At 48.3% G+C, this 17,180-nt stretch overlaps 1 protein-coding gene across 1 annotated transcript in view; it reads right to left on the bottom strand.

Moving 5' to 3' along the window:
* Positions 1–2,517: 2,517 nt before the first annotated feature.
* Positions 2,518–17,180, bottom strand: part of NLRP2 (NLR family pyrin domain containing 2) — a 35,764-nt gene continuing 21,101 nt past the window's right edge. The window contains exons 7-13 of the mRNA XM_010379162.2: positions 16,275–16,445; positions 14,063–14,227; positions 10,202–10,372; positions 9,733–9,903; positions 5,955–6,125; positions 5,176–5,346; positions 2,518–2,897 (exon numbers count right to left, since the gene is read on the bottom strand). Coding sequence (XP_010377464.2) covers positions 2,759–2,897; positions 5,176–5,346; positions 5,955–6,125; positions 9,733–9,903; positions 10,202–10,372; positions 14,063–14,227; positions 16,275–16,445 — 1,159 coding nt within the window. The 3' untranslated portion in view covers positions 2,518–2,758. The remainder of the gene's footprint in view (positions 2,898–5,175; positions 5,347–5,954; positions 6,126–9,732; positions 9,904–10,201; positions 10,373–14,062; positions 14,228–16,274; positions 16,446–17,180) is intronic.

Raw genomic sequence — 17,180 nt, 5'->3', positions numbered from 1 at the left:
AAAACTACTTTTGGCCAGGTGTGGTGGCTCAGACATAATCCCACCACTTGGGGAGGCCAAGCTGGGCAGATCACCTGAACTCAGTAGTTCGAGACCAGTCTGGGCAACATGGTGAAACCCCGTCTCTACAAAAAATACAAAAATTACCTGGGTGCAGTGGTGCACACCTGTGGTCTTAGCTACATGGGAGGCTGAGATGGGAGAATTGCTTAAAATGGGGAGGTGGAGGTTGCAGTGAGCTGAGATCGTGCCATTGCACTCCAGCCTGGGCAACAGAGCAAGATTCTGCCACAAAGAAAAATAAAAATAAAAAAGAAATGTTGCTGGGTGTGGTGACTCATGCCTGTAATCCCAGCACTTTGGGAGACCACGGCAGGTGGATCACCTGAGGTTAGGAGTTCGAGACCAGCCTGACCAACATGTTAAAACCCCGTCTCTACTAAAAATACAAAATTAGCCGGGTGTGGTGGTGCATGCCTGTAATCCCAGCTACTCGGGAGGCCGAGGCAGGAGAATCGCTTGAACCAGGGGAGGTGGAGGTTGCAGTGTGCTAAAATCGTGCCATTGCACTCCAACCTGGACAAGAGTGAAACTGTCTCAAAAGTTATTTTATTAGTGTTTAATAAAAACTTGTACTGTTATTTTTTCCCCCTTACCATCCATTTGTTTGCTCATCCAGTAAACACAGACAGCAATGTTAAAGTTATTATTCTGTCTCCCCATGAGAAGCAACTTTGCCAACTAGAGTAGTTCCTTTTGTTTGTGGTTTTACAGTGTAGAGCTTGCACTGTTGCTTTGTTGAATTTGAATTCTGTATCACAAGGAAATCCTGGAGACTCTATAGGGAAAAACTAGGCATACCTTTTTTTTTTTTTTTTTTTTTTTTTTGAGAAAGCGTCTCTGTTGCCCAGGCTAGAGTGCAGTAGCGCAGTCCTCACCTCACTGCAACCTCCGCCTTCTAGGTTTAAGCAATTCTCCTGCCTCAGCCTCCCAAGTAGCTGGGATTACAGGCACGTGCCACCACACCTGGCTAATGTTTTGTATTTTTAGTAGAGACGGGGTTTCACCATGTTGGCCAGTCTGGTCTCCAACTCCTGACCTCACGATCCACCCACCTCAGCCTCCCAAAGTGCTGGGATTACAGGTGTGAGCCACCGTGCCTGGCAATAGAAAAGATTCTATTTTAAGTGGGAATTTTTAAAAAGCAAATCAGAGCAATGACATGGTCATATATGAGCTACACTGAAGCACCTAAAATATTGTATGTTGGTAGGAGAAATCCTCTGGCAAGTAATACTCAACAAGCAGTGACCCATGCAGGTCAAGAGTAACAAGGCAGGCTAGGCAGTGGCTCACACTTGTAATCCCAGCACTTTGGGAGGCTGAGGCTGAATATATCTGGAAGTTCAACACCAGCCTGGGCAACATAGTGAGACCCTGTCTTCAAAAAAACCCAAGAATTGGCCTGGTTTGGTGCCGTGCATCTGTAGTCCCAACTACTGAGGAGGTTGGGGCTGGAGGATCACTTGAACCTGGGAGCTTGAGGCTGCAGTGAGCTATAGTGCTATTATTATACTCCAACCTGGGTAACAGAGCAACACTCACTCTTGAGGGGGGGAAATAAAAGGCCAGGTACAGTGGCTCGTGCCTATAATCCCAGCACTCTGGGAGCTTAGGTGGGCGGATCACTTGAGGTCAGGAGTTTGAGACCAGCCTGGCCAATATGGTGAAACCTCATCTGTACTGTAACAAAAAAAAAATTTAGCTGGGTATGGTGGGGGATGCCTATAATCCCAGCTACTCGGGAGGCTGAGACAGAATTGCTTGAACCTGGGAGGTTGTAGTGAGCTGAGATCGTGCCACTGTACTCCAGCATGGGCAACAGAGTGAAATTCAAATCTTAAAAAAAAAAAATACCAAGGCGGCAAGGCAAAGATTGACAAGGCAATAGAAATCAATGCAATTAAACACTGTCAACTTCCCCCACCCGCCAGGTTCTCCCCAGTAAGGTATCTTTTTTTTTTGTTGTGAGACAGAGTCTCGCTCTATCGCCCAGGCTGGAGTGCAGTGGCTGGATCTCGGCTCATTGCAAGCTCCGCCTCCCGGGCTTACGCCCTTACCCTGCCTCAGCCTGTAGGTGGCGGGCGCCTGTACTGTACTCCCAGCTACAGGCACCCGCCACCTCGCCTGGCTAGTTTTTTGTATGTTTTAGTAGAGACGGGGTTTCACCATGTTAGCCGGGGTGGTCTCGATCTCCCGACCTCGTGATCCGCCCGCCTCAGCCTCCCAAAGTGCTGGAATTACAGGCTTAAGCCACCGTGCTCGGCCTGTTTTTTGTATTTTTTTTAGTAGAGACGGGGTTTCACCATGTTAGCCAGGATGGTCTCAATCTCCTGACCTCGTGATCTGCCCGTCTCGGCCTCCCAAAGTGTTGGGATTACAGGCGTGAGCCACCGCGCCCGGCCAAGATTATCTTTTCTCTAACTTGCAAAAGTCCATTATTAAGTAACAGCTTCATTTGTGAATGCTCTCACCTTTATTTCTCTCAATGTACCCGTGATACAGATACTTCATATGTAACAAAGTTAAGGACGTGTGCACGTGTAAATAAGAGGCAGAACCATGGCTGAAACATCTAGCCTAGCAGTGAACTCATTATCCCTGAGGAGTGGGGGCGGGGGAGAAGAGGAGTCACAGGCAGTTCACCAACACCTGGAAGATCAACAACTTCATGGAGAATGAGTGACTCGGGGGGGATTCAGATCATGAAGTCATGAGAAGAAGGTCTTTTTTTCCAGGGATCATGTTTCTCAGTATCAATAATCAGTTGTGGGTTGTTTTCTTCTATTTCTTCCAGAAGCTTATGGAGTTCATCATTAAAGTCATCTATTTTCAACCTGGGGTACAATGGGGGAGGAAAAGGTTACTTTGTGTGTCAAGAAGATTTTTCAAATTCCCAAGTACCTGAAATTCTGTTGAGGTACAGAGCATGGGTCACCTTTCCTGATTATTCTAGGTGGCAAAGGAGTGTTCCATATCGATTTTCTTTTTTTCTTTGAGACAGTCTGTTGCCCAGGCTAGAGTGCAGTGGCACCATCTCAGCTCACTGCAACCTATGCCTCTAGGGTTCAAGCCATCCTATCCTCTGCCTCCTGAGTAGCTGGGACTACAGGCGCCTGCCACCATGCTCAGCTTATTTTGTATTTTTAATAGAGTTGAGGTTTTACCATGTTGCCCAGACCACACTTGGCCTGATTGCTTATTTATTTTTAAATATAAAATGAGGCCAGATGTGGTGGGTCATGCCTGTAAAGCCAGCACTTTGGGAGAGTAAGGCGGGCAGATCACTTGAGGTCAGGAGTTTGGGACCAGCCTAGGCAAGATGGTGAAAGCCCATCTCTACTAAAAATATAAAAGTTAGCTGGGTGTGATGGTGCGTGCCTATAGTCCCAGCTACTCAGGAGGCTGAGACAGGAGAATCACTTGAACCTGGGAGGTGGATGTCACAATGAGCCGAGATCGGGCCATTGCACTCCAGCCTGAGCAACAGAGTGAGATTTTTGTCTCAAAAATAAATAATAAAATGCAAAATTAAAGACTTTCATTTCTCTTTTTAATCTTTTTCATTCCTCTTATTCTCAACCATGTTGATCTGATGAGAAAAACATAATATCAGGTTAACCTTGTAATGGTATCAAGCCATTGTGTATTTTTAGATTCTTGTTTATCATGCACAGAAAATGGAATTGCTGAGTGCAGCTGGGCTATATCTCTAATACCTGCCTACCTGCTCCATCACCCACTTTGGCAACTTCTACTCAGTGGACCCAAGAGTACCAGGTTAAACAGAGGAGATGGAAGGCCAAGCGCGGTGGCTCACGCCTGCAATCCCGGCACTTTGGGAGGCTGAGGCAGGCGGGTCGCCTGAAGTTGGGAGTTCGAGGCCAGCCTGACCAACATGGAGCAACCCCGTCTCTACTAAAAATACAAAATGAGCCAGACGTGGTGCACATGCCTGTAGTCCCAGCTACTTGGGAGGCTGAGGGAGGAGAACTGCTTGAACCCGGGAGGCGGAGGTTGCAGTGAGCTGAGATAGCACCATTGCACTCCAGGCTGGGCAACAAGAGCAAAACTCCATCTCCAAAAAATAAACTCAAAGCTTAAAAAGCCCTTAACGTCCATATGTCTTTTGACTTGCAAAGTATCTTAGGCTGAGATTCATGTTAAGCAAGTAATCTATGTTTCTTCTACATAAAGATTATTTTAAGCCAGCAGTAGACTATATTGCTTGTGAGAATTTCTGGAAGTTCCCACACTCCTAGGAAGGGGCTCTTGGTTCTTTGACGCCATGGTATTGAAATACAACTCAGGCTGGGTGCAGTGGCTCATGCCTGTAATCCTAGCACTTTGGGACGCTGAGGTGGGTGAACCACCAAGGTCAGGAGTTCGAGACCACCCTGGCCAACATGGCAAAACCTGTCTCTACTAAAGATACAAAAATTAGCTACGTGTGGTGGTGTATGCCTGTAATCCCAGCTACATGGGAGGCTGAGGCATGAGAATAGCCTGAACCTGGGAGGCGGAGGTTGCAGTTAGCTAAGATACTACACCACTATACCCCAGCCTGGGCAACAGAGCGAGACTCCACCTCAGAAAACAAAACAAAACAAAACCCAAAACCCCAACAAAACCCAACAAACAAAACACAATCCAATGACAACTGGCTCTCGTGAGCAGGCAGACAAGCAGCCATGGCTGGGTGCAATGGTTCATGCTTATAAACCTAGCTACTCAGCAGGAACTGAGGTAGGAGGATTGCTTGAGCCCAGGAACTGGAGTGAGCCATCATTGTGCTGCTGGACTCCAGCCTGGGGAACATAGTGAGTTCTTGCCTCAAAGAAAAAAAAAGGGCTGGGCGCAGTGGTTCACGCCTGTAATCCCAGCACTTTGGGAGACCGAGGCAGGTGGATCACTTGAGGTCAGGAGTTTGAGACCAGCCTGGCCAACATGGTGAAACCCCGTCTCTACTAAAAATACAGAAATTAGCTGAGTGTGGTGGCGGGCACCTGTAATTCCAGCTACCGGATCAGTCTCCTACAGCAGGTCCATGTCATTATGTTTCCCCTAAAACTACCACCCCGGAGAAAGCCTGACGGGGAAGTAAATGGATCATACCTGAGTGTCTGGAGGGTGCTGTTGGGACGTGTCAAGGTTTTAAACAGCATCTTCACTCCACTAGACCCCAGGGGATTCTGGCCCAGGTCCAGAGTGATGAGGCTCTGGTTGCAGCTGAGGGCAGAGCAGAGGTCTTCACAACTGAAGGGAGGGATGGAACATCCCCACAGCCTGAGGAGACACAGAAATGAGCACGTTGATTCAACTGGTGCTGATCGATGCCCTCCTATAAGCCAAGCACAGCCTCGGGTGTTGGGGACCTGCATGACCAACACAAGTCTCAGGCCAGGCGCGGTGGCTCACGCCTGTAATCCCAGCACTTTGGGAGGCCCAGGTGGGTGGATCACGAGGTCAGGAGATCGAGACCATCCTGGCTAACCTGGTGAAACCCCGTCTCTACTAAAAAATACAAAAAAGTAGCCGGGCGAGGTGGTGCGCGCCTGTAGTCCCAGCTACTCGGGAGGCTGAGGCAGGAGAATGGCGTGAACCCGGGAGGCGGAGCTTGCAGTGAGCTGAGATCTGGCCACTGCACTCCAGCCTGGGCGACAGAGCGAGACTCCATCTCAAAAAAAAAAAAAAAAAAAAAAAAAAAAAAAAAAAAAAAAGACTTAGACATAGACTAGAACTATTCCTTTAACCATCCTAGTGAAAGCTCAGTTGACTCTATCCGAGTCCTCTCAGTTACATAAATTGGGAAGTTGGCTTCACTGATTGCTTTACATTAGCCACAGATTCAATAAGGTCTAAGTAGAGGAAGTTGAACTTACAAGTTAACTCACCACAGACATCTCAAATTGCACAGTGGTTTGCTCAAAGCCTCGCACAGGACCTTCACTCCGGTAACTCCTATGTGATTCAGTCCAAGATCCAAACACGACAGGCTTGATTTTTCTTGGAGGAGCTTTGCGAGACTGCAGCAGCCATCGCTCGTGATGTCGCAGTTCCACAGCCTAGAAATCAACCACAGGAAGAAAGCAAGCCCGAACCTGTGAGTTCTCACTGGTGTGAGGCACCTTCGACTCTGAGCCGAGGGTTTTAGAGACGCTTAGAGACAATGGTGACCTGGAAATGGAATCATGGGGTGTGTGGTGGACAGAAGAATGGCCTCCCAAGTCCCAACTCCTGGCACCTGCGAGCAAAAGGGACCTCGCATCTTAGATGTGACTGAGCATCTTAAGATGCTTTATATCCTGGTTTATTTGGGTAGGTCCAGCAATCACAGGGATCCTCGTAAGAGGGAGCTGAGAGTCAAAGCCAGCAGGAGGTGACCTGATAAGGGAGCCAGAGCAATGTTTGAAGATGCTCTGCTGAAGTCGGAGGAAGGGCCACAAGCCAAGGAATGCAGGTGGCCAACAGAAGCTGGAGAAGTAAAAAGGATTCTCAGCGGGCACGGTGGCTCACTTCAACCTCCGCTTCCCGGGTTCACGCGATTCTCATGCCCCAGTCTTCCGAATATCTGGGATTACAGGCACACGCACACGTGTGTGTACCACCACACCCGGCTAAGTTCTCTATTTTTAGTAGAGACAGGGTTTCACCATGTTAGCCAGGCTGGTCTCGAACTCCCAGTCTCAGATGATCTGCCCATCCTGGCCTCCCTAATGTGCTGGGATTACAATTCTATTTCCTAAATTCAGTTGCTAGAGAGGTAGTGTCTTACAGGCAAAAGACGCCAGCTCAGACTCCAATGTATCTGGTAGTAGGATCTGAGATACCAACCAACACAGCTTATCAGACAGATTTCACCTTAAGATAGAGTTCTAACCTTAATTATAATTTGAACTATGATGCCCACATATCTCTGGGTCCCAAGCGAAGTATACCACTAGCTGAGGGACACAGGACCTGGAAGGGCCATGGAAATAGAGGGCAGATTGGAGCCCATGACAGAGGAGTGAAAACACACCCCTAAATCTTAAAGGTTTGTGAATGTACAGAAACTTCTTTTTTCTTTGAGACAGTCTGGCTCTGACACCCAGGTTGGAGTACAGGAGTGCAGTCTTGACTCACTGCAACCTCCGCCTCCTGGGTTCAAGCAATTCTCTGCCTCACCCTCCCAAGTAGCTGGGATTACAGACATCCAACACCACGCCTGGCTAATTTTGTATTTTTAGTAAAAGATGGGGTTTCACGTGTTAGCCAGGCTGGTCTTGAACTCCTGACCTCATGATCCACCTGCCTCAGCCTCCCAAAGTGCTGGGATTACAGGCGTGAGCCACCATACCCAGCCTTCTAGAAACTTCCATGACTGTGTGATGGAGGAAAGCCCACATAAGACTAAAGGGAAGTTGACAACTTAGCAAAATAGGGGCATAGATCAAAAAGTTGAATTGAGGGGGCCGGCACGGTGGCTCACGCCTATAATCCCAGCACTGTGGGAGGCTGAGGTGGGCAGATCACCTGTCAGTAGTTCGAGACCAGCCTGACCAACGTGGTGAAACCTCATCTCCACTAAAAATACAGAAGTTAGCCGGGCGTGGTGGCGTGCACCTTAATCCCTGGGAGGCTGAGGCAGGAGAATGGCGGGAACCCGGGAAGCAGAGCTTGCAGTGAGCCGAGATCGAGCCACTGCACTCCAGCCTGGGAGACAGCGAGAGTCCGTCTCAAAAAAAAAAAAAAAAAAAAAAAAAAACAACAACAACAACAAAACAAAAACACCACACACATGCATACACAAAACCAAGAAAACTAGACATTAATTTGAAGATAGCAAGTGAGTGACATCTCACTGCCTGTGGGACTTCAGTTTTAGTGTTTCAGGGCCCAAATACAGTGGGTGTGGGAAGAATCCCTTCCTTCTACCCATCTCCAGCCATGAACTGAGTATGTCATTAAAGTGGGTAGTTTTCAGATGCCAGGTGCATATCCTAGATTAAAGCTACTTTATAGGAAGATGACAGTTCCCAACTGTTGGAGGTGACGTTAGAGACAAAGAATACCAGAGATGTATGGCCAGGAGCAGTGGCTCATGCCTGTAATCCCAGCACTTTGGAAGACTGAGGTGGGCAGATTACGAGGTCAAGAGTTCGAGACCATCCTGGCCAACGTGGTGAAACCCGTCTCTACTAAAAATACAAAAATTAGCCAGACGTGGTTGTGGGCGCCTGTAGTCCCAGCTACTTGGGAGGCTGATGCAGGAGAATCGCTTGAAGCCAGAAGTTGCAGTGAGCCGAGATCACGCCATTGCACTCCAACCTGGGCAACAGAGCAAGACTCCATCTTAAAAAAGAAAAAAAAATACCAGAGATGAATCGAATCTCTGAACAGAAACCATCAGTGCAGACAGTTTTTTTTTTTTTGAGACAATCTCGTTCTGTCACCCAGGCTGGCATGATCTTGGCTCCCTGTAAGCTCTGCCTCCTGGCTTCAAGCAATTCTCCTGCCTCAGCCTCCCAAGTAGCTGGGATTACAGGACCACACCACACGCCTGGGTAATTTTTGTATTTTTAGTAGAGACAGGGTTTCACCATGTTGGCCAGGCTGGACTCAAGCTCCTGACCTCAGGTGATCTGCCTACCTTGGCCTCCCAAAGTGCTGAGACTACAGGCGTGAGCCACCGTGCCAGAACTCAATTCCTTTCTAAAGATTTGTCCTGTAATTTTTTCTTGGAGAGAGTGTCTTGTTCTATTGCCTAGACTGTACTGCAGTGGTGCCATCTCAGCTCACTGCAACCTCCACCTCCCAGGTTCAAGTGATTCTCCTGCCTTAGCCTCCTGAGTAACTGGGATTACAGGCATGTCCCACCATCCCCAGCTAATTTTCGTATTTTTAGTAGAGAGACGATGTTTCACCATATTGGCCAGGCTGGTCTTGAACTCCTGGTCTCAAGGGATCTTCCTGCCTTGGCCTCCCAAGGTGCTGGGATTACAGGCGTGAGCCACTGTGCCAGGCCACCTGTCTTATAATTTTAGTATTAACAGGAAGATCATATTGAGCATGTAGCTTCCAATAGCTTCCATTGGGAGTCTGAGCCTACGATGGCCCAGAAGACTACCTGATTTGCAAATCATTAAATAAATGAATTCCATTTACAACCAATTGCATGCAATTTATGTTACACAATTATAGGGCTAAGAACACAGATTAAGAGAAAACACAGCGTGGGGTGAGATGGCTCATGCCTATAATCCTAGCACTTTGGGAGGCCAAGGCAGGCAGATCTCTTGAGCTCAGGAGTTTGAGACCAGCCTAGGCAACATAGCGAGACCCCATCTCAAACACATGCATAAAGAGGGAAAAAAAAAAAAACTCTGAAAACCAGCTATATTCTCCAAATCCCTATAGATTACTACTACTACTACCACTACTACTACTTACACTTTTTTTCCTATCACCATCTCCTCCTCCTCCTCCTCCTCCACTACTACTACTACTACTACTACTACTACTTATACTTTTTTTACTATCACCATCTCCCCAGATCTCACCAGTTGTAACCATTAGCATCATGCTTGGGGCATTTAGAGGAATTAAGTGTTCTCATAACCACCCTACTAGAACCCGGAGGTGGGGGACTATGTACACACACACACACACAGGCAGCCAGCATAGACTTACACCAAGGCCTGCAGTTTACACTCGGGGTAGCTCAGGCCCTCACACAGAAACTTCACCCCTGTATCCTTGAGGGAGTTCTTGGCCAAGCACAGGTGTGTCAGCTCCCGGCTGACCACCAAAACAGCAGCAAGGTCCTTGCAATTGGCTTCTGTCAGGTGACAGTTTTCCAACCTGCAAAAGAATCACAAATGACAACACGGTTGATATTTCCAACTTCTCGGCTATCTCCAAATGCCAGCATCCGAAAGCCCCTTCTTGTGAACTCCCCACCCTCTGTCACGCGCTGGTGATCCTATGAAGGAACAGGAAGGAGAGAACAAGATTCGCAAGCCATCGGCCTGGATCTAAACATGGGAACAGGTGTTCACGTCAGCGAGAGGTTCCAAACAGCCAAATCAGGCATGACCACTGCTCGTCTATGGCCCCAGATCGAATCCACAGCTGCTCTGGAGGAAGAGGAGAGACTTACGACAACCTCTGCAGGAAGCACTTTGGGTGCCTCAAAGTTGTATACAGCAACTTGGCACCCTCATCCAGGAGCTCATTGTCGGAGAGGTTTACGCACATCAGGGACTGGTTGGCTTCAAGGGCCAAGGAGAGATCAGCCCACTGCTGAGTGGTAGCAGAACAAGACACCAGCCTGTGGGAGAAATGGGAACAAGTGTTTTTTTTTCTTTTTTGAGACGGAGTCTCACTCTTGTTGCCCAGGCTGGAGTGCAATGGCACAGTCTCGGCTCACAGCAACCTCCGCCACCCGGGTTCAAGCGATTCTCCTGCCTCAGCCTCCCGAGTAGCTGGGATTGCAGGCATGCACCACCAAGCCTGGCTGATTTTGTATTTTTAGTAGAGACGGGGTTTCTCCACATTGGTCAAGCTGGTCTCGAACTCCTGACCTCAGGCGATCCACCTGCCTTGGTCTCCCAAAGTGTTGGGGTTACAGGCGTGAGCCAGTGCGCCCAGCGGAATAAGTCATTCTTGAGAATCTAACCACGGAATCGTCTTTGATTTATATCTCACTGGTTCTGTTACATCCCAACTTGAATTATCTGGAGCAGTGATTGCCAAAAGGTGGTCCCCAGACCAGTGGCATCAGCATTGTCCAGGAATCAGCTGGAAATACATGAACCTCAGTCAACCTGACTCAAATGTTGGATGCAGAGTCCACTAACCTATGTTTCATTGTTTGGTTTTTTTAAAGGGAATTATTCTGTGTCACCCAGGCTGGAGTGTAGTGGCACAATCTTGGCTCACAGCAACCTCCGCCTCCTGGATTCAAGCAATTCTCCTGCCTCAGCCTCCCGAGTAGCTGGGATTACAGGCGTGTGCCATCTTGCCTGGCTAATTTTTGTATTTTTAGTAGAGACGGGTTTTCACCATGTTGGCCAGGCTGGTCTCAAACTCCTAACTTTGGCCAGGGCCATGGCTCACACCTGTAATCCCAACACTTTGGGAGGCCGAGGCGGGCAGATCACGAGGTCAGAAGTTCGAGAAACCCCAGCTCTACTAAACATACGAAAATTAGCTGGGCGTGGTGGCGCACGCCTGTAGTCCCAGCTACTCAAGAGGCTGAGGCAAGAGAATTGAACCCAGGAGGTGGAGGCTGCGGTGAGCCAAGATCACTCCACTGCATTCCAGCCTGGGCGACAGAGCAAGATTCCATCTCAAAACAAAAATTCCTGACTTCAAGCGATACACCAGCCTAGGCCTCCCAAAGTACTGGGATTACAGGTATAAGCCACCATGCCCAGCCCACTAACTTACGTTTCAAGGTGCTCTGTTTTCATCTGGAAAATGTGTTAGAATAAATTCGTAAGAAATGAGTGGCTGGGCATGGTGGCTCATGCCTGTAATCCCAGCACTTTGGCAGGTGGATCCCAGGCCAAGGCAGGTAGATCACGAGGCCAGGAATTTAAGGCCAGCCAGGACAACATGATGAAACCCCATTTCTCCTAAAACTACAAGAATTAGCTGGGAGGGGTGGCACATGGCTGTAATCCCAGCATTTTGGAAGGCAGGTGGATCACCTGAGGTCAGGAGTTCGAGACCAGCCTGGCCAACATGGTGAAACCCCGTCTCTACTAAAGACACAAAAAATTAGCTGGGTGTGGTGGATTCCCGAGGTCAGGAGTTTGAGACCACCCTGGCCACCAGCATGGCGTAACCCTGTCTCTACTAGAAATACAAAAATACAGCTGGGTGCCTGTAATCCCAGCTACTCAGGAAGTTGAGGCAGGAGAATCACTTGAACCTGGGAGGCCAAGGTTGCAGTGAACCAAGATTGTGGCACTGCACTCCGGTCTGAGAGGCAGAGCAAGACTATCTCAAGGAAAAAAAAGAAATAGATTAGTGACCCACATCTTTAATTTACCCGATGTTCCCCCTCACCCTGTACCCCATTATTCTCATGTAACAAAGAAAAGAGGGTAATTGTGGTTAGTAACGACAGCAGCCACTATTGAATATATGGGCTTGGATCTGGTTTCATTTCAACCTTCAAATACCTGTGAGATGTACAGTATCCCATTCAACTGACAAGAAGATCCCATTAAGCAGCCTAGGATCCTTATCAGTAGAGCCAGAGCAATTTTTTTTTTTTTTTACTCTCGAGATGGAGTTTTGCTCTGTTGCCCAGGCTGGAGTACAATGGCGTGATCTTGGCTCACTGCAACCTCTGCCTCTTGGGTTCAAGCAATTCTCCTGCCTCAGCCTCCATGAGTAGCTGGGATTACAGGCGCCTGCCACCATGCCCGGCTAATATTTCTGTATTTTTAGTAGAGACAGGGTTTCACCATGTCAGCCAGACTGGTCTTGAATTCCTGACCTTGTGATCCACCCGCCCTGTCCTCCTAAAGTGCTGGGATTATAGGCGATTATAGGCATGAGCCACCGCACCCGGTCAATATTTTTTTTTTTTTTTGAGATAGTCTCGCGCTGTTGACCAGGCTGGAGTGCAGTGGTGTGATCTCAGCTCACTGCAACCTCCACCTCTCAAGTTTAAATGATTCTCCTGCCTCTGCCTCCTGAGTAACTGGGACTACAGGCGTGTGCCAACGTGCCCCGCTAATTTTTGTGTTATTAGTAGAGACGGGGTTTCACCATGTTAACCAGGCTGGTTTCGAACTCCTGACTTCAAGTGATTCACTGCCTCAGCCTCCCAAAGTGCTGGCATCACAGGCGTGAGCTACTGGGCCTGGCCCAGGGGAACAATTTGAGGCCAGTGACCACCTACTACGCCAGTGTGGCCAAGTGAGGCTCCATGGAACCCCATGACGCATGATGGTTCTCATCACCTGGGCAGCCACGTGGAGAGCTTCCCAAGGGGAGAGCTCTCAAACCAGAAGACTAACAGAAAAGGGGCAACTCCATGTTCCTGAAGGAATCTTGCTTGAAAAATGTCAATAGCTGGTATTCTGAATCCTCATACAGGAGAAGCATGCACCATGGTGAATGATCTCTGACAGAAACTAAAGATTCTGGGCCGGGCACGGTGGCTCACGCCCCACTTTGGGAGGCTGAGGAGGATGATCACCTGAGGTCATGAGTTCGAGACCAGCCTGGCCAATGTGATAAAAACCCATTTCTACTAAGAATACAAAAATTAACCAGGTATGGTGGCGCGTGCTTGTAATCCCAGCTACTCAGGAGGCTGAGGCAGGAGAATCACCTGAACCTGGGTGGTAGAGGTTGCAGTGAGCTGAGATCATACCATTGCACTCCAGCCTGGGTGACAGAGCAAGACTCCATCTCAAAAAAAAAAAAAAAAAAAAAAAAAAAAAAAGAACATAAGGATTCTGGCTGGGCACGGTGGCTCACGCCTATAATCCTAGCACTTTGGGAGCCTGAGGGGGGGGGCAGGTCACCTGAGGTCATGAGTTCAAGACCAGTCTGGCAAATGTGGCGAAACAGCCTCTACTAAAAGCACAAAGATTAGCCGGGCGTGGTGGGTGCCTGTAATCCCAGCTACTTGGGAGGCTGAGGCAGAATTACTTGCACCCGAGAGGCAGAGGTTGCAGTGAGTCAAGATCATGCCATTGCACTTCGGCCTGGGCAACAGGGAAAGACTTCATCTAAAAAAAAAAAAAAAAAAGAAAGAAAGAAAAAGATTCTGGGTGTTTCCTCGGATTCAGGGTCCTCACGTATGGTTGTCTAGGTTGTTTACTGCTCAAGGCAAGTAGAAACTCAAGTTTAGCCCATGCTGTCTCCTGGATCATCTGCCTTTAGTACTGTTTCTAGTCACAATAACGAACTTTTTCTAATTTACACAAAATTGCCACATAAGCTTGTGGTAGCTGTTTGTGTGACCAAGGATTTTAACGATGAAGAGATATACCCGAGATATCGCAGGTTACATTCTGGGTGTGTCAAGACCTCACACAATGCGGGAAGCACATCCTTCTGGTCATTGCCTTGGAGGGTCAGATGCGTTACAGTCTTGTGACCTCGAAAAGCTAGGCAGAGGTTCCGATGAGCATCAGCTGGGGAAATGTTTTTGAACCTAGGGAAAACAAAAGTGAAATCCTGAGCGTCTAGACCTATATTGTACTTAAATAGAAACTAGGGGCTCAATATGTTTAGACTATTTTTTCCATGTTTAATTTTTTTTTAAATCTTTATATAGATTGTTTTTTTTTGAGATGGAGTCTCACTGTCGCCCAGGCTAGAGTGCAATGCTGTGATCTCGGCTCACTGCAAACTCCACCTCCCGGACTCAAGCGACTCCTACCTCAGCCTCTGGAGTAGCTGGTATTACAGGCGCCTGCCACCACGCCAGGATAATGTTTGTATTTTTAGTAGAGGCGGGGTTTTGCCATCTTGGCTAGGCTGGTCTGGAACTCCTGACCTCAAGTGATCTGTCTGCCTTGGCCTCCCAAAGTGTTGGGATTACAGGTGTGAGCCACCGTGCCTGACCCCTAAAAATTACTTTTTAAGATTATCCCATAAGACAAATTTAAGCACAGGACTCTCAATTCCCTGTGTCTTGAGCACTTAAGAGTCTACGGGCCGGGCACGGCGGCTCACACCTGTAATCCCAGCACTTTGGGAGGCCGAGGTGGGTGGATCATGAGGTCGGGAGATTGAGACCATCCTGGCTAATACGGTGAAACCCCATCTCTACTAGAAACACAAAAAATTGGCCGGGCGCGGTGGCTCAAGCCTGTAATCCCAGCACTTTGGGAGGCCGAGACGGGCGGATCACAAGGTCAGGAGATCAAGACCATCCTGGCTAACACGGTGAAACCCCGTCTCTACTAAAAAAATACAAAAATCTAGCCGGGCGAGGTGGCTGGCGCCTGTAGTCCCAGCTACTCCAGAGGCTGAGGCAGAAGAACGGCGTAAACTCGGGAGGCGGAGCTTGCAGTGAGCTGAGATCCGGCCACTGCACTCCAGCCCGGGCGATAGAGCGAGACTTCGTCTCAAAAAAAAAAAAAACACACACACACACGGCCGGGCGCGGTGGCTCAAGCCTGTAATCCCAGCACTTTGGGAGGCCAAGGCGGGCGGATCACGAGGTCAGGAGATCGAGACCATCCTGGCTAATACGGTGAAACCCCGTCTCTACTAAAAAAATACAAAAAACTAGCCGGGCGAGGTGGCGGGCGCCTGTAGTCCCAGCTACTCGGGAGGCTGAGGCAGGAGAATGGCGTAAACCCGGGAGGCGGAGTTTGCAGTGAGCTGACATCTGGCCACTGCACTCCAGCCTGGGTGACAGAACGAGAGTCCGTCTCAAAAAATAAATAAATAAATAAAATAAAATAAAAATAAAAAAACCCAAAAACTGTGGGCCAGGCACGGTGGCTCATGCCTGTAATCTCAACTTTGGGAGGCCAAGGTGGGTGGATCACCTGAGGTCAGGAGTTCAAGACCAGCCTGGCCAACATGGTGAAACCCCATCTCTACAACAACTAGCCAGACATGATGGTGGGTGCCTGTAATCCCAGCTACTCGGGAGGCTGAGGTGGGAGAATTGCTTGAAACTGGGAGGCAGAAGTTGCAGTGAGCTGAGGTCAGACATTGCACTCCATCCTGGGCAATAGAGAGAGACTCCGTCTCAAAAAAACGCTGACTGCCGTGGCTCATGCACTTTGGGAGACCGAGGCGGATGGATCACCTGAGGTTGGGAGTTGGAGACCAGCCTGACCAACATGGAGAAACACCATCTCTACTAAAAATACAAAATTAGCTGGGCGTGGTGGCGCATGCCTGTAATCCCAGCTACTCTGGACTCCTTCTCAAAAAAAAAAAAAAAACAAAAGAAAAACCAAAAAAAACCACACACACACAAAATTAGCCGGGCGTGGTGGTGGACGCCTGTAGTCCCAGCTACTCGGGAGGCTGAACCAGGAAAATGGAGTGAACCCGGGAGGCAGAGCTTGCAGTGAGCCGAGATCGCGCCACCTCACTCCAGCACTCCAGCCTGGGCGTCAAGCAAGACTCCATCTCAAAAAAGAGTCTATGACAGGAATTTGAATATTGTTCCAATATTAAAATTGTAACATTTTCACACCCTAAGGATTTTAGTTCATGAATTAGTGTCTACTTACACCACTCTCTGGAGATGACAGTTGTCAGAGGCTATCTGTTCACACAGGATCTTTACTAGGGAGGCACTCAGAAAGCTATTATTGATTTCTAGACCCATCAGATCCTTATTTGAGCCAAATATGGAACAAAGGTCCGTCCAGAAAGGGAGCATGTCCTGATCATCCTGGGATCTACAGGGAAGAGAAGGGGATTACATCAATGTAAGTCCATCATGGCTGAAGTATTTAGGGTTTCTCTGGGCATATACCCCTAACAAATAAGTATAAATAAGTATAACTGAAAGCTGGACTATTTAATCATTTGGCACCACCATCAGACAACTCAACACCCAAGACATCAGACAACTCAACACCCAAGACGTATCACAGGAGAAAGAACCTATTCTCACACAAAAATCCAACAGAGGGTAAAAATAAGTTAAAATGCTAAGCACATCATTGATAAAAGAATAGAGGCGGGGCACGGTGGTTCACGCCTGTAATCCTAGTGCTTTGTGAGGCTGAGGCGGTTGGATCATCTGAGGTCAGGAGTTCGAGACCAGCTTGGCCAACATGGTGAAACCTTGTCTCTACTAAAAGTACAAAAACTAGCCGGGCGTGGTTGTGGGTGGAGGTAATCCCAGCTACTCATGAGGCTGAAGCAGGAGAATCACTGAAACTGGTGGGGTGGAGGTTGCAGTGAGCTGAGATCGAGCCACTTCACTCCAACCTGGGCAAAAGAGTGACACGCTGTCTCAAAAAAAAAAGAAAAAGATTGTGAATATACAGGTCAATAAGAAATATTTAGGCAGGGTGTATGGTACCTCATGCCTGTGATCCCAGTGCTTTGAGAGTTCAAGACCAGCCTGGGCAACATAGTGAGATTCTCTTTCAAAAACATACAAAAAAAAAAAGTCACTTAAGTTA

The sequence above is a fragment of the Rhinopithecus roxellana genome, chromosome 12, assembly GCF_007565055.1.
Source record: "Rhinopithecus roxellana isolate Shanxi Qingling chromosome 12, ASM756505v1, whole genome shotgun sequence".
Lineage (NCBI taxonomy): Eukaryota > Metazoa > Chordata > Mammalia > Primates > Cercopithecidae > Rhinopithecus > Rhinopithecus roxellana.
Note: the sequence above shows the minus strand (reverse complement) of the source record. Positions and strands in the feature narration are given on the sequence as shown.